General features: G+C 38.8%; 3 protein-coding genes across 3 annotated transcripts; all 3 read right to left on the bottom strand.

The window, feature by feature from the left end:
• Positions 1–4,836: 4,836 nt before the first annotated feature.
• On the bottom strand, positions 4,837–8,194 carry LOC114522526 (branched-chain-amino-acid aminotransferase-like protein 1). Its single transcript, XM_028543232.1, has 2 exons — positions 8,123–8,194; positions 4,837–5,860 (listed from the first exon to the last, which is right to left on the bottom strand). Exon 2 carries the CDS (start codon positions 5,846–5,848, stop codon positions 5,057–5,059), a length of 792 nt encoding a protein of 263 aa, XP_028399033.1. The 5' UTR covers positions 5,849–5,860; positions 8,123–8,194; the 3' UTR covers positions 4,837–5,056.
• A 566-nt stretch (positions 8,195–8,760) lies between these two features.
• Positions 8,761–16,752, bottom strand: LOC114522524. The gene is made up of 4 exons (XM_028543230.1): positions 15,613–16,752; positions 11,150–15,167; positions 9,949–10,569; positions 8,761–9,671 (listed from the first exon to the last, which is right to left on the bottom strand). The coding sequence occupies exons 1-4, from the start codon at positions 16,647–16,649 to the stop codon at positions 9,288–9,290; spliced, it is 6,060 nt and encodes a 2,019-aa protein (XP_028399031.1). The 5' UTR covers positions 16,650–16,752; the 3' UTR covers positions 8,761–9,287.
• Positions 16,753–16,990: 238 nt separating this feature from the next.
• LOC114522734 (protein psiF-like) lies at positions 16,991–19,845 on the bottom strand. The gene is made up of 6 exons (XM_028543477.1): positions 19,627–19,845; positions 18,839–19,090; positions 18,449–18,668; positions 17,780–18,098; positions 17,073–17,163; positions 16,991–17,008 (listed from the first exon to the last, which is right to left on the bottom strand). Exons 2-6 carry the CDS (start codon positions 18,863–18,865, stop codon positions 16,991–16,993), a joined length of 675 nt encoding a protein of 224 aa, XP_028399278.1. The 5' UTR covers positions 18,866–19,090; positions 19,627–19,845.
• Positions 19,846–24,457: the final 4,612 nt, after the last annotated feature.

Genomic DNA, 24,457 nt, shown 5'->3' with positions numbered 1-24,457 from the left:
AACAATACGCGAACTGTATTGTTTATGTTCAGAAGCTCTATATTGAAGACTGGCACGTGCGCCGGAGTTAACGCCAGAACGGCGTCTTGTTTATTTAGATCTTAGTTTGTCCACCTCAGCATGAACAATATTTTTCTAAAGATTACAAAATCTGCAACAATTTCGTAAAGTATAGGACTCGTTGGTTGTGTGTAAAATTTCTTTCGGAACTTTTAACATGACACATGCCTTCAGGGCACCTGCCACCCTCATTTAGCAAAAGCAAATTTTCTTTGGCAATTTGTTATTGCAAATGCATTTAAACAACAGATGGATGCTAAATTTAAATTCATTGGATGAAACAAAAACATATAAATGGAAAGCTCTCTAGTGCGGGTGCCTGGCCAACGATTTTTGTCAATCGTTCAACGTAAACCGAAAATTAAACGTTTTGATAAATTTTGCCTTACATATACCAAAATCTTTCCTGGAACGACAGATGAAAGCTATCTGCTGTGGTATTTGAGCGTTTTCTTTTACGACAATCCGGCGTCCAAACATGAAAGCTACCTCCTAATGCCATGTAGTCACTCATATAGCTGTAATGTTAGCCAGACACCATGGTCAGACTTAACGGACGTATTGGCCGCTGATGCATGATAAACTAATCTGCCATCAATGCTGCAATCTTGCACGTTTATTTCGACGCTCTTCAGTCGTCTGAAAGCCGGTACTGAAGGAAATGAGTAAAGAAAAATTTACTTGCTTTTACCTAAAAATAGTCGCAAAACTTTCAATGTTTACTTTTAGATTTACTTTGCGTAAAATCATCATGTTGATGCAAGTTCTTAAAAACATGCAGGAGTGAACAATGTTGTGCTGCACCATGTGAACAGTATTGTTAACAATGTTGTTGAAGCTTGTTGAATAATCAATACTGTTCCTAGGGTGCAGCACAACATTGTTCACTCCTGTTTTTAAGATCTTACATCAACATGATGATTTTTACGCGTGATAAGAGATCATTGACATTTTTTAAAATTATGAGTGCGTAAGCTACTTCATGTAATGCAAATTATAACGGATCAAAATGCTAATTGTGGATTAATGCCATGAAAAAAACACATTTTTGGGTAAACTATGGTCAAATGACCGCGCAGGCGTCACTTATTCCGTATTCCGTACACTGATTCCGTACCAACGAAAGAAGCAGGAAAATGGGAGAGCTTTTGACCATTTGCATATGACGTCACATTAGGCATGTGGAGGACAAATTAACGTAGCATAAATTTTGCGAAGGCGTAAATTTTTGGGCAAAATACAGAAATATTTACTAGTGTGAAAAACTTTGCTTCGTTAACTGCTTTTGAGCGCTATATAAACTTTCACCGATTATTTTTAGTGAAGCATGCAAGGGAAATCTTGAGGACAACTTTTAATGATTTTGACGTCAGTGCAATGGGTCTATAGCGATGGCCTATTCATGAATCTTTGAAAACATGGAGTAAAATGCATGGAATTACAAGAGTGTAACGCGGAAAAAACTCTATCACACATTTTGTGAAAAGTTGTATGGTTTTCCCACGCTTTTCTTCACCGCGGTGTTGTCATACTTGTAAATCGTTGGGCTTTTTAGGAACGAGCATCGGGATGATACAACTTTTCACATGAATGCCATTCGTTTTCGGGATCATATATACTGGCTACTGCTACGAACTGCTAAAATTCAACGTGAACTTATTGTTTCAATTGCAAATCGTTCAGTGCATAACACGTGCTTCCTTTAATTTAAAATTGAGCTCGATGTTCGTACATCTTCTCAAAGTACAAAATGTTATCTTCAATTGCTCTCTTAATCTGAGTATTTTCTACCATTGGTACACGGTTTCTTGATTTTGCCAGCTTTCCAATGCCGCTACTTTCCATCGCATTCGTATACCACTCGGCAGGATCCCATCCATCGATATGCCCTGGCTTCCAACTTGACATACCTTTCCTATATGGCAGACCTGTCTGGCCACAGTAGTACTCGAGGACTTTCTCAGGATATTCAAGTAAATCGTCAGCGAATATTACAACTGGTGAACGGTCGAGATTCTTACGGACAAAGTCAAAAATATTATACACCTGAGAAAAACCACCCTCGTGACTAAGATCGATGGTTTCAGCGTCGGGGTACAAATTGCTGTTGTCATACATACGATATAGAGAGGGGATTGTTTTTTTTGGATGCCGTATCAAAAAAGTATGTTGAAAGCCACTCAGTTTCTCGTCCAACACAAAATTCGGAGGCAGGCTGACGTCTTTTGCGCTTTCCTTACAAAACACAAATTGTTTTCCTGCAGACTTCTCAAGAATTAAATCATTTGTTTTGTCAAAAGAAGATTTAATTTCCTCAGGAGGAAGGTTGGACGTTAAACCATACGTATCTCCCCATAAAGAATAGTGACCATGCCAGTATGGTTCCAAAAATACTTCGCAGTCCTCAAGATTGAGCATAGCTCTTGTAAATGCGGTAGACAAAGATCTCGGAGGTGCCCAGAGAAATACTTTGCCACTCATCTTGCCAAATTTCTGAAATATCATGAAATGAATTTAATATAAAGCGAATTTTGCGTAGAACAAAATAAAAACTCGGATATAGCTGGTTCATCTCCATAAATGAGATGACATTTACCATACTAATTTATTATTAGCGTGCTAAAATTGCTGCATGCTGGTCGAGTGGGGTACAATGATCTCATTAATTCTACTGCAGTACAACACCTGCAAAGCAACCTAAAAAACGAATATAATTTTTTAAACAAATTTAGTTGTTGCTAACGTGGTTGCCAAGGAGAGGCATCGATCTAGCCAATCACCGCTTGGCTTAGCATCCGGGACTTGAAATTGCTCTCCATTATCGCGCTCTCTTTTTCGACTTATGTTTCCGATACCAATGCCCCCTCTAGTGTTATTTAGAAGCTCTATGTTCTACGTGACGCCACCATTTTGAAAATATTAGGCAAAATTTTATGATAAATTATGCTTTTTCAAAATACCCGCGAAATGTGGGTATTTTGAACGGCCGATCCCCGGGCCTTTTCCCTCCTCTCGCTCTCAGCCCCAACCCCCCATATAAAGTCCCAAAAGATCCTGGCAATGAGGTTACAGTCTTTTAGCCTTTTCCAGATAGGTTTTCACACATTTTAGCCGTACGTTGCTTTGGTTTTGTCGTTTTGTTTACATTTTGCATACGGCCCTTTGTGAAACGCTTCTCGGCTAATCAGATTGCTTCATTTACACAGTTAATAAATAAAGATCATTATCTCCAGCCACGTTGGAACGTTTGTAGCTGACGGAAAATTGTTTCTCAATCAGTGTTACAGATTACTTAATTCATCAATACCATGATAAAATTACTGCATGGAAATCGGTCTGGAGGAGAACAGTTATTTCAATAAACAGCCTGCAGTATAAACATTAAAGATTTTGGCAGAATAAACTCGTCTTTATTCATATAGACGAAAATAATACCAGTCACAATATAGCGTATAGTAAAGTGAAGTGAAGCTAGGTTTTTGAACAATCGTACGTATATAAGGGAGAGAAACTGACAAATCGAAATCTCAACAGACTATATTAAGTTTACATTACCTAACTTTGAATTACGATTGCCTAATTATTACAATTACGATTGACCCTAACCCTTTAAATGCCGATATCTTCGAAATATGCCTGCCTATTAAATTAACAGCCGTGTGCTACACAAAGAAGATACTCATTATTCTTGTTGACAAATCTGAGAGGCATTTCCAAACTCCACTTAAATTAGAAGCTGGTTATATCAAACGAGTCTAATTATAAGCTATAGCTACATACGTTTAACTGCTGTGTCCTATCGATTGTACGGTAAAGCGTCGGATGAAATTATGTTGAATGAGGCTAGTTTAGCACCGCGTTTATCTACCGGGTGATATGAGCTTTATATATTATAGCTCGTGGCTATACTGATAAACATAATGTATATGCATGTCAATAAGATTTCACCTACCAAATGCAAAGTTAGCAAAGTTTGACAATATCCCAATTTTTCAATATGACCTTCTTACAGCAAATTGATTTATTCGTTGGCAAATATACAGGGTGTGTATATTCTTCAAAAATCATTAGTAATTCATAATATGCACTTTAGCTAACCTATGAAATCAGCCCTAAGAAGTCACATGTGCTGGCTTTATACATGTTTAAGTACCGTGAATTAATCCCATCATAAATGACAACAATTTTTTACCAGATGTCTTTAGTAATCGGGGAAATTCTGTGGGGGAATTCGCGAAGATTTTGTGAGATGTCATAACATTCATAACCATTTCTTTAAGAAGCCCATGGAGAAAAATTGGTGAGTTAATGAACACACAAATTAATACATTTTGCTATTTGCATGTTTTTGCATTGGCATATTAATTTTATTCGGCTCACTATGGAAAATCACAAAACAAACGGATAATTATTTCATTTATGGTCCTGAATCGAGTCTAATCATAGACGGTGCTTAAAAGAGATGAGCCAGTGCTAAAGGTGATGAGCAAATAAGAGCATTTGAGTGCTGAGAGCAATGAGCGTATGAGAATATGCTCAGATGAATTGTGAGAAAATGAGCCAAAGCTTGTAATTAATAAAGCCATGAGCACATGAACAATTCAGGGCTCAGAAAATATATACACGGGGCAAGAAAAAATATCTTTAGAGCAGTTGTGAGCAAATTAGTACTTGCACTGAGCAGTTAAGAGTATAATTATTAAGCTGCCCAGGGGCATTTCTGGGCAGATCACTGCAGATGAGCAAGTGTTCGGTGGCGCTTGATGTGGACTTAATCATAATTAAGTGCTCAGAGCATTGATAAGTTTTTAAATATAATTAAGGGCTCAGAACAGTTGTTAGCAAGTGCTTGTTGCAACAGATTGCAATTTTTTCCGTTTGGTGATAAAATTCGGCATGCAAAAGAAGCTATCGACATTACACGTTTAGTCTACCAGCAACCAACATGAATCGTTTAGTTAAAAAAATGTTTATGTATACATATCATGGCAGAGTTTCAAAATTGAACTCGATACTTATACAGCTGCTCATAGTACCAAATGTTATCTTCAATAGCTTTTCTAATCTTAGCAATTCCTTTTTCTCCTATTGGTGCATAATTGGTTCTTGATTCCTCCTGTTTCCCAATGCCACAACTTTCGGTCACATTTACATAGAATTCAGGAAGTAACCACCCATCAATATGCCCAGGCTTCCAACATGACATGCCTTTGTTATAAGGCAGACCAGTCTGGCTACAGTAGTAATTAAGTACTTTCTCAGGATCTTGAAGTAAATCGTCAGCGAATATAACCATTGGCGAAGTATCGAAATGGTTGCTGACAAACTCGAAGATATTATACAGCTGTTTAAAACCACCTTCATAACTAAAATCGATGGTATCGACGTCTGGGTATGAATCGCTTTCAGAAAATACACGATACAAGGATGGGATTGTTTTTTCAGGGTGTCTTATTAAAAACGTATGCCAAAAACCGTTTAGCTTCTCGTCTTTTAAAAAATATGGAGGATGGGCTACATTTTTTGCAATTTCCTTACAAAACACAAATTGTTTATTAGCTGACTTCGCAAGCACTGAGTCGGTAGTTCTGTTCATTGAAAGCTGTATTTGGTCAGGAGGTATGGTGGTCAAACCCTTTGATGGTGCACAGATATCTCCCCATAACGAATAGTGGCCATACCAGTAGGGTTCCATAAAAACTTCGCAGTCGTTAACATTCATCATAGCCCTTGTAAACGCTGTCGACAAAGACCTCGAAGCCGACCAGAGAAATACTTTTCGACTCATCTTGCTAAATTTCTAAAATTGTAGAAATGAACACAATGTTTTAAAAGGTTACCCTTGGGCGTGATGAGGGGTGAAATAGCGCACACAGATTGGTTAATCACCGGTCTTGAAAATTTATCTTGCCCGCTCGTATGTATAGAGTTTCCGAGAGAATTTTACTATTCTGGATAAGCAAATATAAGTATATTCGTCTGAAAATTGCACTTATACTCCCCCCATTTCCATTGTCACGAATGACACTATATATGTACATACACTATATAATAATAAATTAGTTGAACTAATTTATTATTAGCGTACTAAAATTACTGCATGCATATTGTTCGAGAGAAGTACAATTAATGTCATTAATTGTACTTTAGCACAATTATGATTTTGCTTGGATTTTGTCAAAATAAACAAAATGGCTGAAACTAAAAGAAGGCCAGAAAGGTAGACAAAAGTAATGCAAAAAGAACAAAATAGTGAATAAAAGTCTGGCAGGATTGTATTTCTCTAAGAAACTATCGTGCTTGCATTGAAAATTACGACCGAAAGGTTCGCGACAAAACGCTGCGAAAGTTGTACGATTTTATTATGCCAACAATAAACAAATAGGCATGCGATGTTGCTGGTATAATTTGGGATTAATAGTTCTCCTGATGTTTGATATCGGCTCGAGTAATTTTAGCAACATTTTCAAACATCGCTCATTCTATTGGTATTTTATTATTATTTATATTTCATTTTATTCAGTACTAACAGCGGCACACAAATTACACTCTTAAAAATTTGAAGCACGTCCAAGCTCCACTGCATATCAAAATGTATGTAGATCATTATCTCCAGCTACGTTGGAACGTTTGTAGGTGAAAAAATTGCTTCCCAATGAGTGTTACAAATTACTTTATTTATTATTATATAGCCTGATAAAGTCACTGGATGCTATCGGTCTGATGAGAGTAGGGAATATTTCATTGGATAAACCGCAGTATAACGAATGATTTTGCCAAAATAAACGAAATTGCGGAAAGATATTTGCGTACAAACTAGACAGTATTGCTTGGGGGGAAATAGCGAAAACTTGGATAAATATCTGTCTGGCATGCATTGTTACAAGATACTAACTTACCCCACAATCTGACGTCTAATATGATTGTTTATTTAATTTACTTTTAACTCAGTAAGGAGGCCAGATCTGTGGCGCAACTTCGCTTCAATGCAAGTTAGGCTGCTACTTGCACCAGATTCAACGAAAATCACAACTTAGAACTGTATTTTTTAATGTTTAATAACACTTTATGCACAGGTATATTTTGGCACAAAATATGAGACATAGTGCACGTCGATAACGCAATACTCTTAAGACAACACGCTTACGAAGGACAAACTCGCACACCACACAATTCAACTAATAACCAATCTCTTAAAGTTTACAATTCTACTGATATTTATACTAAAACTAGGGGATATAGTTACAGCCAGCCCCCTTGTTTAAACAAAAACGCGGCAATTTTTACTAACAAATGCTTAGGACAAATTTACATCTCATTTTATGTATACAGACTAGAATAATATATACGATTCACATGCAACAAAGCGACGGAAGTGAAGCTTGGTTCTACAACAGACTTAGTTATCAGAATGATAAAGAGAATTGTCTCAAAACCCCAACCGACGCATATAAGGTTTACATTACCTATCTTTAAATTACGACAGAGTAATCTAGCATCAAATGTGGTACAACAACTGCCTGGAATAGACAAAACACTTCTCGACGTCTCGACCTGAGGGCCTTCGTCAGGAGAGTTAAATACTAACCTCGGGTCGAAACGTCGAGTGCTTTGTCTATTTTAGGCAGTTGTTATACCACATTTGATGCTAAGTTGTTTGAAGACGCTACCACGCTGCTCCCTGGTTATATTGGAACTTATCTACGATAGAGTAATGCCCATGTTTTCTAGATATGCCTATTAAATTAATAGTCAATGAACAATTAACGTGCATGTGCCACACAAAGAAGATGCTTATGATCAAATATGATGCATTTTCAAACTCTGCTTTAATTAAAAGCCGTTTATATCAAACGCATGCATGTCCCGAGTATCAATACTATAATAGTAAAGCGCTGGATGAAATCACGTTGAAAGAAGCTTGTTTAGCACCGCATTTAAGTACTGGCAGATATGAGCGTTATATCATGTTGGATTACGACCAGCCTTTGGTGTTGCTGTACATAGGGATTCGTGACCACAATGGAGAACATCATGTATATGTCAATAAGATTTCACTTACCAAATGAAAAGTCAGCAAAGTTCAACAATATCCAAATCTTTCAGTAACAATTTATTGACATATGTCAGTACAGGGTGTATAAACAACCCCAGCCATGCACTTAATTATTTCGATTGTGATTGTATAGAATTGAAAGCTTTTATCAGTATGAATATTTATAGTGACAAATGTGTTTCTGCACGAGAAACTGGTCGCCACGTGCTGCTAATCTTTAAATGAAACTTTATTGCCGCAACGGAATATGCAATGTTTTCCGTTTGCTAATAAAATCCGGCATAATCAATTATGATTTTTGGCACTTCACTCGACGCAGGTAAACTCTAGAGGTTTAAAGGGTCTTAATTTCGAGTGGAATTATACACACTTCAAATTCAAGCCGGAAACAGTTGATGGAAAAATAAGTCAACTATCGGTCCCCAGGTTTTGCGATGGCGGTACAATGCTGTCAGTGGCAAGAGTCACATTCGTATATTATCACTCGGCAGGATCCCATCAATCGATAGGCCCTGGCTTCCAACTTGACATGCCTTTCCTCCTTTATGGTAGACCTGTCTGGCCACAGAAGGTGGTGACGTTTTTTGAGGAATGCGAAGGCTTTCGCATTACTTGACGCGGATTGACTTACAATTTGTCATTGAAAAATTTATTATGCACACGTTAATATTGCTTACAAAAGTAATCTCAGACGGTTCTATCCGGGTTAATGCATTCATATTATTCATTCTGGAAATATGACAGCATAAAATTTTACTGGATGTATGAATTTTATTTCTAGTTTAGTATTATTTACCATGCAATGGAAGGCATTGAGACAAGAAAATTATTTATATCTGTACCCTATATGAAGAGTTAGGAACATCTTTCATCGATATGTCTGGTCTTTGTTATGTTCGAAATACTTACTATGAAAACTACCCTTTCTCTACAACAAAAAGAAAACTATCATTTCTTTAAAACGTTCAAACATTTAAACACTGAAAATCTCCAGCATTAAGTGAGGTACTATCTTTATAAGATGTCAACCTATCTTAGCTAGCCTAACTATGAAATGCATTAGGACAGAAAGTTTACTTATATTTATCAACGATTAACCAACATGCTTGTGGTGTATTTGATTATGAAAACTACAGAAAAAAGGCATAAATGCGACTTGCTATAATTCCATTCAAACGTTTAAACACTGAAAATCTCCTTCGTTAAGTAAGGTACTATCCTTATCAGATAGAAGTCGGGTGGCTGGTGACGAAACTTTGGTTGTATGTCCTGCTTTGTTTGTTGCCTCTACTGTTGCGAATATCGTGTCACCTTTGGACAAACCATGATCTTCAGTTAACTCAAACTTGGCCTCAAAGTCGATGTTGAAGTTTCGAAAAGGCAGGACATCGTCTCCCAGTGGCTTTCGGCCAATGGCAACCCTGAATGCACCAATATCGGAATCGTCGTCATGGAAACCCGTCCAGTAAACGCGCAGTGTTGTGTTGAGGAAGTGACATCCCGTGTGATGACGTAATATGTCGTGGTTTGGATCCGGACTGATGATAACCAATCCCTGAAATGGAACATTCAAAAAAATGCTGAATGTTGGGCCTAGAACTTCAGTCAGAACTCCATGCAAACAGAAGAAAAGTGATATGAAAGTCAGCTGAAATCTTATTTCTTTGCTCTATCTGATTTCTTGCATCTTTTATTTAATGACGATGTAAGTAATGATAAGGTGTAATCTTATAAGGTGTAATCTAACAACCTTCGATTTCACACGTAACAACGCCTCAGTTTTGTTGTCCTTGATTCCTGGAATTCTCGCTGAAAAAACTTGTTAAACGTACCTTCTCTGGTGGGCTGTTATCAACTATTACTTCATGCGATTCAACTTCATTGCTCTTTTCACCAAGAATATTAGTACAAATGACTGCAATCTTGTATTTTCCCCCATGATTGAGTCTCAGATTAGGAGTCAATAAATTATTTTTACTGTTTGTAACTTGTGCTGGTGTCACACTTGTTCCTTCGGATGTTTTTACACTATATTCGCAATCTCGCATTCCACTTTCGTCATCAACAAACCCTCTAAATGTTGCACTTAAGTTACATGTTTCAGTACATGGCATGTAGTATGGTGTCAAGAAAATCACACCAGATGTTGGTGGGGTTAAATCTACGGTCACCCCTTTTGTGTGTGCCAAACTGAACAGTCCCGCCCTGTTCCAAACTCGTACGGTCATGAAGTAGGTATGGTTGTGTTTTATCTTGCATTCAAAACATGTGACACTTGTAATGTTGCTGGGGACACGTCTCATGTCTGCTACTTGACAACCAGCGTCCGTTGTACCAATGCAATACTCAGTAAAATCAATACCACTTTCGCCATCGTAAGTGTTCCATTTTCCGCTAAGGTGGTTGCCTGGTCCCATTATCTCTCGCGCAGTGTAAGACGGTTGAAGTTCAACCTGTAGTAATATATGCTGAGGATAAATGATATGAAACAAAGATAAAAATTAACACTTTCAGACGCCTGGCTATCGCCGATAATGTAAAGACGGAAGAAACAAAAGAAACCACGTCTTAGGGTACCTCACATCCGAGTTAGCACTGTTCTGATAATGTATACATTTAACAATCTCACAAAGTTAAATATAATTAATTCACTTTTTAAATATTTCTTTAAAGGTATTGGCAGTAAAAAATAAGTTGGTCTTATATAAAAGAACTCTGAAAACTTTGTATTAAGTTTTATATTCAAATTTTCATATCTTTCTTAGTTCTTGAAATATCTACGCTGGAATTAATTATCTTATAATTAGATCTAATTAAATGACCTAACAACAAAGGAAACTTAAGATTATTATTGTTTAAAATGAGCGGAATATTCTATCAACGAAGAACAGTAAAGAAAATCTGTAAACGGATTTTGCAATATACTGTATGTCTCTTTAAAATAAGACGAAGTTAATTTTTGTTGCCAATGTCTTTTAAGTTTTTGGGTTGATCAGATCACCAACTTGGTAATCCTACTTTGACAATACATACCTTAGTTATAATTGGTGAGGTTGCATCCACTTCAATACCCCTGGATGAAGCACGTGACTTCAAGCCTGCATTGTTTACTACTTCCAACGTGACGTAATATATGAACCCAGAGCTCATAGTGAGATTTGCGATTTTTACCTCAGTTGCCATGCCGACCGTAACAAACCCACGTACGTCGTCGCGGTACGCCCCAGAACCCACAGCTACCAAATACTCCTTGACGCCACTTTCTGGATCGCGACTTGGGTCCCAGTACAAGTCAAGGGTATTTGTCGAGGATTGGTAACGACTTTCCGAAGTGTGGTTTTGGTTGGTCATGTGGTATATTCCGCCCACTGTCGGAGGAGTCCCATCGCAAAGTATGCCATCTGACTCTGCGGAGGTTTTAAAGCCGTCAGGATTCCTGCATTCTATAGTCGTTATATATTTTAGTCCAGGGACTGTCGTAAATCTGTGAGTTAGAGATCCACTCGCGTTGACGTCTATTCTTAGAAGAGAGAATTCACTCTTGACGTTCTTACCAATGACGGTCAACGTACATCTCTCGATATCAGTCTCTGGATCAGTAAACGCAGACCATGTGCTAATCAGTGCAGTGTCGACCGCGATGTTGTCCAGGTCCTCGACCGATCCGTCAATGACAGTCCCGGCGATGGGAGGGGTGAAGTCAATTTTGATCACATCCGAACTGACGATTGTTGTCAGGCCAGCATTGTTGGTTGCTATGACAATTCCGTAGAATGGCGTAGCTAGATCAGCCGGGGTGAACCCTTGCACTGTTCCTTGTAAATTTAAGCCAGCGCTCGTCAAAGCTGTCGAGCAAACATTTTCAAAATAGCCAAGACAGAATTCAAACTTTTTCATTCCTGTTTCAAAATCGCTAAAGCCACTCCAAGTTAGGGTGTAATCTACTTCATTTGTTGCCTGTTTTAAAATTCTGTGCGTCGCTTTAACAACACCTGCAGTCGGTGGGGTCGTATCAACGAGAAATCCGTTTGAAGATTTATTACTAGTCCTCCCACTCAATGTCGTAGCGCGGACAGTGACGTAATACTTTACCCCAATATCTAGAATGATCTCGTTTGTAGACAGTGATCTAGAAGCCTTTGTATCCAAACCAACCTCAGTGAACTGCACGATATCATCAGGTAATCCCAAAGTTCCTACAGCCCACTCGTATGCAACGATCGGGTCATTTGCATCCCCATAAAACGCGTCCCATGATGCACCAAGAATCTCACCAATGACGTCGTATGCCAAATCACGTGATCCTAGTCCATCGTAAACATTTGACGTAGCGGGCCATTCACCAACAACCGACCAACCATTGGAGTATTGGTGGCTAACTATCCCAGCGTTATTCAAACAGCGGATTACGTTGACATACCGGGCATTTTTAACCAACTGTATTGGGACAGTTATTCTCTCTGTATGCCGAACATCATACGTTATGTTAGCTAGGCCAAGCGCCCGTACATAAGCCATTTCGATTCTATTACCATCCTGCTTTTCGATGATCCATTCACACTTTTGAACACCACTTTCAATGTCCCGTGCACCATACCACGTGACGGTAGGCAACCAATCAAGATCGACCTTTTCCAAGTCTGGACTTCCAGCCTTTTCTCCATCAAAGACGTGGCCTATTTCGGGACAACTTGGGTCAACAATGACGCCATCAGAAACAAAGACAGCAGACAATCCTGCAGTGTTTGTTGCACGAACTCTGACAAAAACCTTCCCATCCGCCTCTATCTTGCAGTCATTGCATTCGAATGATCTGTTTAGGCCGACTGCGGTGAATGATTTGACAAGGCAATTGTACGGTGTGGTGCCAACACAGTATTCAAACATACTCACCATGCTTTGCTGTTCTTCGATGTTTTCCCAAGTTGCCGAAACCGAGTCATTCAGAGATATAAAATCGATATCATATCCAAAAAGACCATCTTTTACACTACCGTCTTTCTCAGTCGGCGGGGTTCTATCAATCTTTATTTCCTCTAAAAGGAGTGATCTGACGAGTCCGGCTGCATTGTGAGCCCTTACAGTGATAAAATATGTTGAATCATGTTTAAGATCCAACCCGGTAATCTTAATATCAGTGCGCAAACCAATTCTTGTAAATTCATAAACGTCGTCTTTAAGTGCCTGTGTTCCCAGACCGATTTCGTAAAATTCTATGGGGCTTTCATCGTCCAAAAAGCGTTCCCATGCTACCTTAACTGAGGCGAGATTAGACTGAAAACGTCGTCTCAGTGCGCGGCCAGTGTAATATGGCGGAGTGTCATCGATAATGAACGCTTTTGAATGAACTGAAGTTTCGAGTCCTGCATAATTAATGACTTTGAAGACTACTGAATATCCTGCTCCTGGTGCCAAAATACCGAGTGAAATGTTGGCCATTGCTGTGCTAGAATTCAGAGCGTAATTTCCCATAGACGTATTCAATTGTAAAACAGATATTTCATATTTATCTATACCACTTTCTAAGTCTTCAAAATATATCCAGCTAACGTGTGGTTCTTCGGTAGAACTGAAATAGCTTTTCTCGACCCCAGTACGCGAGGTTATCCGGATACTACCGGGACTAGGTGGCGTGTAGTCGAAGAGAAGTGGTGACGAGCAAGCACGTGATACGAGGTCTCCACGGTTTCGCGCAACGACTGTCACATAATAAGGAACTCCTGGCCGGAAGTTGGCCTCACTTTTAGTCGTGTTTGCACGCGTGGACGAACCGATATTGACAAGCGGTTGAATCTGGGAGCCACATTTTGATGTTCCTATTGACCACTTATAGTACCATATTTCACTTTCGCGTTCTTTGAAATCCTCCCAATTCACGGATACCTCAGAAGATGAGGATGAATAGTAAGTCCCAGTCTCTTCGTTGAAACGCCAATCAGATCCCATAGTAATGGCACTCGGTACGGGGGGAGTCGTGTCAATAGTTACACCATTTGATTTCAATTCCCGCATAATCCCGGCTCTGTTATATACACGCAACACCACCGTGTAGTTTTGTCCATGTTTTAGAGACAACTTTTTGGTAACGTGAGTTTGAAGTCCAACATCAACAAAATCGGTAACAGGTTTTCTATCTTTTTTTTCAACCCTCCATTTGAATCCCGCTACTCTGCTCTCCAAATCCCAAATTCGTTCCCAGTTCGCGCTTATTTTCGTGGTCGAAGACTGATAGCGAACATCCGGTTCAATTATGCCATCATACACTACACCAGACGTTGATGGAGTTGGATCAATGAGGACACCGTCGGAGGCGAGACATGACTTCAATCCTGCATTATTTATTGTGCAAACTATTATGTAATACACGTCATTATTCAGACTTAGTCCAGTTAATTTTGCCGACATATTGCGATCTACGTCTTTGAATGACGTCACATCTGGTACCCCAGCTCGATTCCGGCTAACCGCTACTTCGAAATGGTGTATGCCTGAGTCATAGTCTCGGATTCCTTTCCACGTCGCAGACAATTCCCCCCTGCTGAATTGGTAATCGATGTCATCATCTCCGCTACCGTCCAATACCATCGCCCGTGTTACATCAGGGGGGGTTACATCCACGATAAATCCGTCTGAAGAAACAGCCTCGGTTTGAACGCCAGCCAGATTTTCCGCTTTAATTTTCACACAATACCTTTGACCGTTGATCAGGTTCAATCCTTGAATCTTCAGTGAGGTAGCAGTAGCTGGACTAACCGGTATAAACTGGTTATTGGTCACGTGATAATTTCCTTGTATGCAGCTGCCGATTGCGTAAAAGTATGCGCGAACCTTGACGCTGGGCGTTTCAAAGCCTTTCCACGTCGCGTGGACTTCGGAGGTGTTCGTTTGGTAATCGATGTCAATCGTCGGGTCTTTGCCATCCGAGACCGTACCGAGGTCGGTTTGACTTAAGGGGATGATAATGGGCGATTTTATGTCAGCATGAAGGCCGGCGTTGTTTATTCCACGTATTGTAAGTTGATATTCTTTGTTGTTTTTTAAGGACAGCGAACTATAATAAAATATTATGCACATTACGATGTCGGATTTGGAAGGTGTTCTTAAGGTTATACACTACAACAATACGAGTACGAATACGAATAATTCAAAGGAATTCATTGTTCTATATATGCAAAACCTTTTTATCGTTTTTCTTAGCAAGTGATTCCCCTTATTTCCCTTCCATTTCTTGTTCTCAAAAAGTAATAAAGCTAGAGTTTTCAGGGCTGACTTTAAACACATTTTCTTGTAGATTAACTAGTTCAGCCTAAATAAAATAGGGACAGTTTTGTGTGATGGATTGTGGATGTTTTACATTCATGGCGTGCTAAGCTTTTGAAATATTATAGTTCTATTTCAGCTCCTAGGCAAAAAATACCTAAATAAAATCAACTTAATCGTTTCAGCGTTAAAATTTGCTTGGAGTTGTTGTCGACGACTAACTTCACAGACTTTACCTTAAAGTAGTTGTTGTATCCAATTTAACTCCAGGGACATCCTTCCACAATACAGCTGTCTTCTTATTTCTCTCGACAATTGACCACTGATACTTCAGCATTCCGCTATGTTCGTCTAGAAACTGAGGCCAGGAGACTGTCACTGACTCGTTGCTTCTGATATAAACAACCATTTCTCCATTCTTTATCGCTGTCTGACCCTGAACAGTCAGATTTCCTGTATAAACTGGGTGACTCGTGTCGATAAAGACACCGTCTGAATTTATCTCCACATAGTTTCCAACTTCATCAACAGCCCGTACTGTGATATAATACGTGTTGCCATTTACAAGGTTCAATCCAGTAATGGTAGTCTCCGTTTGAAGACCAGAAGACGACCACTGTGTAACAATTCGCCCGTCATTTTTATTAGTAAACTTGTATTTATATTCTGCAATTCCACTTCCCTTTTCACCGTCCCTGAATCCATTCCAATTTGCGTGGAATACGTTTTCTCCCGATTGGTAGTCGATATCCCCCGAGACTCCATCGTTAACTGTGCCTGGTTGCGGGGCATCGTGGTCTATAAGAAGGCAATCTGAAATGGCCTGGGAACTTAGTCCCGCAGCATTCACCCCTTCAACAACGGCGCAGTATTCTTTTTCAGAGGTTAGTGTTAAGCCAGATATGCTACCAGTATGTTTTTGCCCTACCGCGATTAATCCTGATCCAACAAACCCACCATCTTTTTCCTTCACACCTAACCTGTATTGAACGATGGGTGTGTGAGCATCAGTGAATGGTGTCCAGCTTGCATTGTAGGTCGTAGTCCAGTTAGCATATTTGAGATCATTCGAGTATCCGTCTGAGACATTTCCTAAAGTAGGTCTGGAGGTATCGATCGTGACACCATTGCTGGAAACTTCTGAATACAGCCCGGCTTTTGTGAATGCCCTTACTTTTAAAGTGATTTTACTACCGTCTGTGATCGCAGTAAAGGTTTTACTAAAAGATGCTGCAAGGTTGACGTTAGTTAAAGGCTGCAGGGTATAGTTCATGTTGTGAACTGCCACTTCATATTTCCCGATGCCAAGAGTTGTTCTGAATCCTCCCCAATTTGCGCTGATTATTTTAGTTGATTGGAACTGAAGATCCCTAGAGCCCAGGCCGTCCCTGATCCATCCCCCGCTCGGTCTACTGGTATCTATGGTAACCACATTGCTACACACTGGTAATCCAGACTGTCCGCGCATATCGTAAGCTTGTGCCACAACCTTATAAGTCTCGCCGTCTATCAAGGTTAACACGTTTAAAACGTGGTTGATTGTGTTAGATAGGCTACTGTGGTTTTTGCCGAGGGCGCAGCTATCTTGGCTTTTCAGTAACGACCATTTTATATCTAGAACGCCACATGTGACTGAAAAATTACTCAGTTTGAGGTACAGTTTATCTGTGTTGGACTGGTACGAAATTTTAGTTACAAAGTTCGAAAGAGTTAAAGCGATCTGGCCGGAGTTAATTTTAATGTTGTCGATTGTCTGTAGCGGACATGTTCCCAACAAGCCATCGCATCTGTGGAGGAAAAAAATTACCATAATTGCAAAACGCAATCGGATTCTTGCACGAGGAATTCTTATTTTCCTCGACGCGTGGGAATTTATAAAGGTACTGTTGTTTTCCTTTATTAATTTTTTTATACAATTACCATGCAAACCGTTCTGCCGTGCAAGATTGCATGATCTCCATGCACTTTTAATGTTGGTCGACTTCGACTTATTGCTCGTGTATTTGCTTTCCGAAATCTCAACATCCTTCTGCGTTGATCATGCAAACCTGCACGGAAAACCATGTGGTATTGAGGTATTCCTTCACTGCTTTTTGTATTTTTCTTCGTGTGCCCCATAAAACTAATAACATTAATACACATTGACTAAACAAATATTTGGGGTATATTCTAGACACACTAATTTATTCTAATCTTTGTATATTACATTTCCAGATCTTGCCTGGACATAGCTATGACTCTAGCTCAGCCAAACATGAGTGGAAACAGCTTTCTTGGTTAATCTACCATTAGGCAGCATAGATAGTCTTAAAACGATAATTTTCTGTCTTTCTACGCTTAGAAAAAATTCCTTACGAAACAACGCCTGACTTTAGTAGGGGCACCTAAAATATTTAATCGTACCTTTCAGGTTGATCACATTTATCCACAGCTGACTGGCATATCGTTCCTCTTTTTCTCACGATATCCCTACATGAACCATCACCCACACACTCAGAACGCTGTATACAACTGGACTGTGGGTACGATGAGTTACAACTGAATGCCTCGCCGATACATCGACCGTTGTTACATAAATCATTTTTGGTACAAGCGTTGCTATCGTTACAAAGGACGGCAGGTTTGTTAGTCCACAACGAACTTGCTTTGGAAGCATTATGGTACAAATCACACCATTGACATTCGTTGCTCGGATTTAGTTGTTGATGACTGTACTCTTTGCCTATTGCCATTAAAATTTAATGCAAGTTTAATCGTAATTATAACCATAACTATATTACATAATAAAGACGTAAAACCCGTAGCACTGTTTCCATCAGGGATCCCAAAATTTGAAGGAAACTTCTTCAACAACTACTACAACTATGAATGAGGGAGGGATTAGTCTTAATAGAATATATTATTCATTCTTTTCAAAAGCTCTTTGGTTCTCTCTTTTGTCATTACTACCTCCCTATGAGGACAGTCATATGCAAATAAGTTTTGAAAACCCTGCCTTTCATAGGAAAAATTAGAAAACCTAGGGTTAACAGTGTAACTCTGTTACCTCTTGTCCACAGTCCGTTTACTTACCTACAATTTTGCAAGTACACTTCCCTGCCACATATCCGAATCCAGTGTGTAAACTGCAAGCAGTTCCGTCGCAGTATTGACACGGTGAGGTGCATTGGAAACTGATTCCTCCACACTGGCCGTCTTGACACTTGTCCGATCGTGTGCACTTCTGTCCGTCGTCGCAGGACGTACCATTTCTGTTTGTCCATGTTGACGTTGTTACATTTGGACTACACCACTTGAAAAAACAATGTAAACAAGGTCTTCGGAAGCTACGGTTTACAGACCAATCGATCTTATTTTTCTACCTAGCTTGTATACAAATTTCAAGGACTGGTCTCTTGTAAAAAGCCCTTGCTTAAAATAAGTACACTTCAACTTTTGCCGAAAAAACCGAAAGAATCCTACCTGACAGGGGTTTCCAGGTTTTTTCATGTTTGCGCCATAACACGTCTCGGTATTGTTGTACTTGATGATGCAATTCCCAAGCTTCAATTTACACGTGTCGTCGTAATGATCTTGACATGTCAGACACGTGTACGGCTGGCCGCGACATTCTCCCTCCCAACACAAATCGTTTCTCGTTTTCACGTTCTTGTCATTGCACTTGAGGTTGTTGTGTGCTGATGTCCATCTTGTTGGGTTGTTGTCGTTGCATTTCTAGGAGTGAAACTTTTGTTACCCCCTCACCACCCTCAAAATACATCTTGGTAGCCCTGGAGCTACTCAAAAACCGTTAGCTTAACCCTTGGTTAAAGCGAATCTTTATATTCATTTTTTAAATTAGCTTTGAACCTAGCTTTGAACAACTGGTCCTAGGAGAAATATCGCTCAATGCAGTATTCAGTAAAGATTGTATTGTTAATTGGTGAAGCATCTTTAGAGCAAACTTCGAACTGACCGAGAAATTATAGGATTAACGGATTCGTTGATACTGATATAAATAGGGTGGAAATTGCAGCGGTTTTAAAACGTTCCTGTTGGTTAGGAAGACTTGCTAAACATAATTTCTGCCTTTTAGTATGTTTTCTAAAATATTCATATTAAAAATTGATTAACGATTTCAAAAAACTTAGGCAACCACCAAACGGTTCAGTGTCAAGAAATAAAATTTGTTATTCTTCTTTTGTATTTCTTTTCCCCAAACCTTTTTACATATATAGCTATACCGCCACTGCAATACAGCACACTCTTACCTGACATGGTTTTCCAGGTCGAAAATCCCCGTTTCTGTAACAATTCCCACCAATCACACAGTAACCAGGCTTAATGCTGCACCCATAACCATTACAGCTTTCGCATGATCTGCACGTGAATGCAGTTCCTTTGCACACGCCGTTCAGGCAGCGATCATTTCTTGTGCACAAGTTGCCATCACTACACGATAGTGCATTGTTGTTTGTCCAACGGGTCTTCCGGCTGCTTTGACAATCCTATAAATGAAATACAAATTAAAAGGAGGCCTTTCAAGATGAAAAATGCTTTTTCATGCGTGTGATGATCGAAAATGGATGATCACCAGCCCCTATTAATTCGAAAATAGATGATAGCCAGCCCCTATTACATATCCACTACGTATAAACCGCTACGATACATTACCTGACACGGATTCGAGGGGTTTACCCTACCGTAGTTGTAGCATCTACTTCCAATACGGCACTGTCGTAGCTCACATCTAGTGCCAACTTTTGTGTAACATGAATAACAGCTACATGTGTAACTTCCCTGAACATTGTAACAATTGTGCTCACATGGTTTTGTCGACAGGCATTCGTTTGTATCTGCGAAGCATAAATAGATGCTTGGATGTAAAGATGCTGATTGTAGTGATGGGGATTGTGGGATTGTATTCATTGTGTTAGTGGTATGAAATTGTTGTATTTAGGTTTATGTTAGTGGTTTGAAATTGCTTTTGTGGCTTTAAACGTAAACTAGTAAACGTAAACTTTTGGCTAAACGAAAGATAGAGTAGCTAGCAACATGCACTCACAAAACCTAACGATGCAATTTTTTTAATTTGCCCACTTCGACTAAGATTACCGGTCGTCGTTAATTTTTTTGATGAAAAGATTGTAATGCTCCCCATGACACTGAGTAAGAGGCTACGTAAAAATAACTACGTAAAATATTTTTTTTCAAAATTTGTGTTTTTGTCCGTCCGTGTACCCATGCACCCATCCATTTAGAATCATTATGCTAACTACCTTTGTCGCAGCATGTTCCAGTCCAACCCGGCCTACAATTGCACCGGCCATAAGTTGGTGTCCCCCCATTACGACACGCGTCTCTGTTGCATGCTTTCGTCTCGCTAAATTGATATGGGCATCTCCCACCGCAACATTCAGCCACTGTCTTGCTCCTTGAACGCGACTGCGTGCCGGCATTGCCACACTGATGTGAACAACTGCTCCACGATGACCATGGTCCCACACTACATTGTCGTGGTGGAGGTGGAGGTGGAGGTGACCGTCGACTACCGCCGCCGCACCCATTCACCAGTTGGTAATTCAAAATCAAGATCAACAGAAAAATCAGCTCCATTGGTTTATTCTCTCTTATAAGCAATGAGTTTGGCGTCGATGTGAACTCCCAAGTAGTTCGGATCTGTGTTCATAAAATACACTCTCGTGATTCAAAAATTGGATGGTGTATGATATATAAAGTTTACGGTGTGCTACGTTCTGGAACTGACCTTTGTAGTGTTTGTATTTGATAAGTGGTGCCAATTAAACACTTAAAGGCTTATATCGCACAGGCCTGATTGGGCATATAGGCGTAGGATTTCTCATCGAGTCAAATTATTTTCATCGGACAAGTGGTACCCGCACTCACTACGGGGAGTGGACTGTGACGCAGGCTATACTGGATCCGACAAGTCTTGTTTTGAAAAGTGTGTCCCAGCTTGGTTGTTAGCGCAAAGTTTCAAAGAAACTTTTTGACAGTTTATGCGCTTCATAAACTTATGTTAGAAATTACGAGCATTCAATTAAGCACAAATATAATTTGGACGGATATTCCATACATAGAGCTTAGAGCTTATGAAGAAACGACGCTGTATTGTTTATGTATTGATAGATCTCTTACTATACAAAACGGACATTTTGTGCAGTAATCAAATCATTTTAGTGGTATACAGTATTGATTATAAGTATATTGCTTTGTATCAATTTACGCGTCGAAGTATCCACATCATAGACATAATATTCACAGAGGTTTATTTACATGCATTATTTACAACGCAAGTATTTTGGCTATTCTTTTGAAATGACGGATAAATTGTTGCCATCATATACATGTAGTTCATGTAGTCACAGTTGTTTGACGAAGAGAAGAGACATGGTCTTTTTTGCCGAACTCTGTAATACTAAACATAGAAAATAGCGTCCGCTTTGCATGAGCAACTAAAATCAAAATTTAACATTACAATATCGCGGCTAACGTAATTTGAGTACTTTGAGTAATCTCCTGTTTGATTAAGGGTAATGTTTAACCTATAGTTATTTATATTTTTACCGACATAAGTCAAAACGTTTGTTGGGACAAATGTCTGGTTGCTTAGCACTATCTATGCAACTTTGCACTATCCTTGGCTCCCTAGTTTTATTTAATTATTACCCCAGCCGTGCAGTGAAGTGTCATTTTTTCACAATTTCAAATCGCCATATTTAAAAATTTTTTTTCAAATTCAAACAATAATGTAATGATCTCCTGCGAATTGTAACCGTAAACCAATAAAAGTTACAGAAATATAGAATGAACTAAATAAATTTTTATACCATATATAATGCACAAATGATTTAAAAGATCTACCGCTATGTTTAGAATCTATGGTTATAATGAATAATGTAATAATATCAGTCCTAAAGTGTTACACGCAAGTTAGTCATTTTATGGACTGTAACTTCCCTGGCGCCACGAATTTATGCTGTAATGCATTTAATCAACATGAATTTGAATTTTGAATCAATATTTGTCCTCAACTTGTCGATTCAGTTCTGCTGTGGAAAAACTTTAATTTAAAATTTATTGTTGTTGTTCATTTCTTTAGGAATTGGTTGTTTGTCAGTGTATAATTATAAATTATAAACACCGAAATATTTGCGTCTTAAAGGCTTTATATGCGCGAGTTTGCAGGTTTTGTGGTCATTTAAACTTTCGGGTTACTTTAAACAAACTAACGAGCCAGTAAAACTTCATGTAGCTGATGTCTTCTAGCTTGCATTTGACGCCAATGGGAAAGGTCAGTTACATGACCAAAATCTTTGATAATGCCGTAAAGACGCTAGAAATCAGTCGCGAATAATTTGATGTTGCGCTATCGAACCAAATTTATATATAGACTTAGAACTAAATGTACTGTGATGTTATTGCTGTAAATATGTAAATAGTGCTAATGTTTCGTATGTGAATGTTTTTGTATATAACCCGGTCTGGCATGTATAGTTGAACTGACATAATATATATACTTCTTGTGAGTGCGTTTCAGTTTTAACGTAGTTCAGACTTTAGGGCATAACAGCACTATACATGATAAAAGTGACAATTTATACTGGGGGATTTAGCGAAGCAATAAATGATTCGATGGCTTCGTTTGTTTCGTAAAATAAATGTATGAAGAAAATATAAGATGATTGCATCAGTAGTAGTAGTAATTGAAGTATGATGAAGTACGATGTAAGCTAGGTGAGTGAAAGTGAAACTTCGAAACTGAATCACTGCTTTGCTACAGACGTGGGTATATAAACTGCTCTTAAATATTACAATTTATACGTATGAAACGTTTATTCACTACAAAATTGGAGTAAAAGTTATCTGTGCATCTGTGCATGCTGGTAAAACTTAATCAACATGGTAAACTTGGTAAAAATTGGTTTGACATTTTAACGTGTAGATGTCTACGTAAAAATCTGTTACTTTCTCTTTGCTACCGTATGCTAATATATTCTGCAAGTTTAAGCAAGTTTACTTTCGATTTTAGGTTCCCTGTAACTAAGAAATGTATAGGTTAACACTAGGTGGTCGATGCTATAATTACTCAGTTTCCGCTCAGGGTACGTTATGGCTAAAAAGACGTGAAAGTACAATAAATAAAAAACTGTTTACAGTCTTATATGATAAGTTTTATATTGTCAAATTCAACTGCAGCACCGATAAAGCGATGTTGTCTGAACCGAAGATATAGTTGAGACGGGTGTCGATCGTCGGTTCAAGTGATTATTCCTATGTGTCAACAAATTTAAAATTATTATATTTTGACGAGCGTTGACGTGCGTTCTCTCAAAATGGTCTGCTCGTATAAGCAAGTTCTCATTGGATTAAAGTGTGAAGGTTGATCAAGTTTCGCTCGATGCGACGACTCTCGTCAATTTCTATGTATAGGTTTTGCAGTTTACTGGTTTGGCTGATTAAATGCGTTTCTACCAATTTAGATTGCCTTATCGATTTATAGATAGCAAATCTAAACATTTTTCGCTAAAGCACCAAAAAGTGCTTATGCCTTCACTTGATTCATTGTCGGTCACTACTACAGAAAATTACAGTACACACAACCGCATTTTTCCATTCCTACCTTTATTTTTAAATGCCTTTGAATTAGCTCGATTCAGAATTGGTCTGTTGAATAGCCGATCTTGCTAGCACCTGAATTCTGTTGTCATTTTTGAAACTTCATTGCAAGCAATAACCTGAACACCAATACACAATATCCGAAATTATATTTTAATATCTCAAACTCGACGTCTCTTGTAATTGACTAAAGGCTGTTTTCCAATAAGTTAACGAGACAAACAAATCTCGACAATGTGATTGGTTAACAAAGAGAAACGTTGCAAAAATCCATTCTCAATAGCCAATTATATTGCCGAATTCTTTTACCCGCCCACAAACATCCCATCCCCCCTTTTCTTGTTGAAATTTGGTATTGTTTCAAAGGAAAACATCTTCGTTTAGACTTTAGAGAACAATTAAAGATGAAGTAGCGACGATCAAAAATATTTGTCGCAAATCGAAATGCGCTTTTGGGCATTT

The sequence above is a fragment of the Dendronephthya gigantea genome, unplaced genomic scaffold (genome assembly GCF_004324835.1).
Source record: "Dendronephthya gigantea isolate DGI-Jeju-01 unplaced genomic scaffold, DenGig_1.0 000023F, whole genome shotgun sequence".
NCBI lineage: Eukaryota > Metazoa > Cnidaria > Anthozoa > Malacalcyonacea > Nephtheidae > Dendronephthya > Dendronephthya gigantea.
Note: the sequence above shows the minus strand (reverse complement) of the source record. Positions and strands in the feature narration are given on the sequence as shown.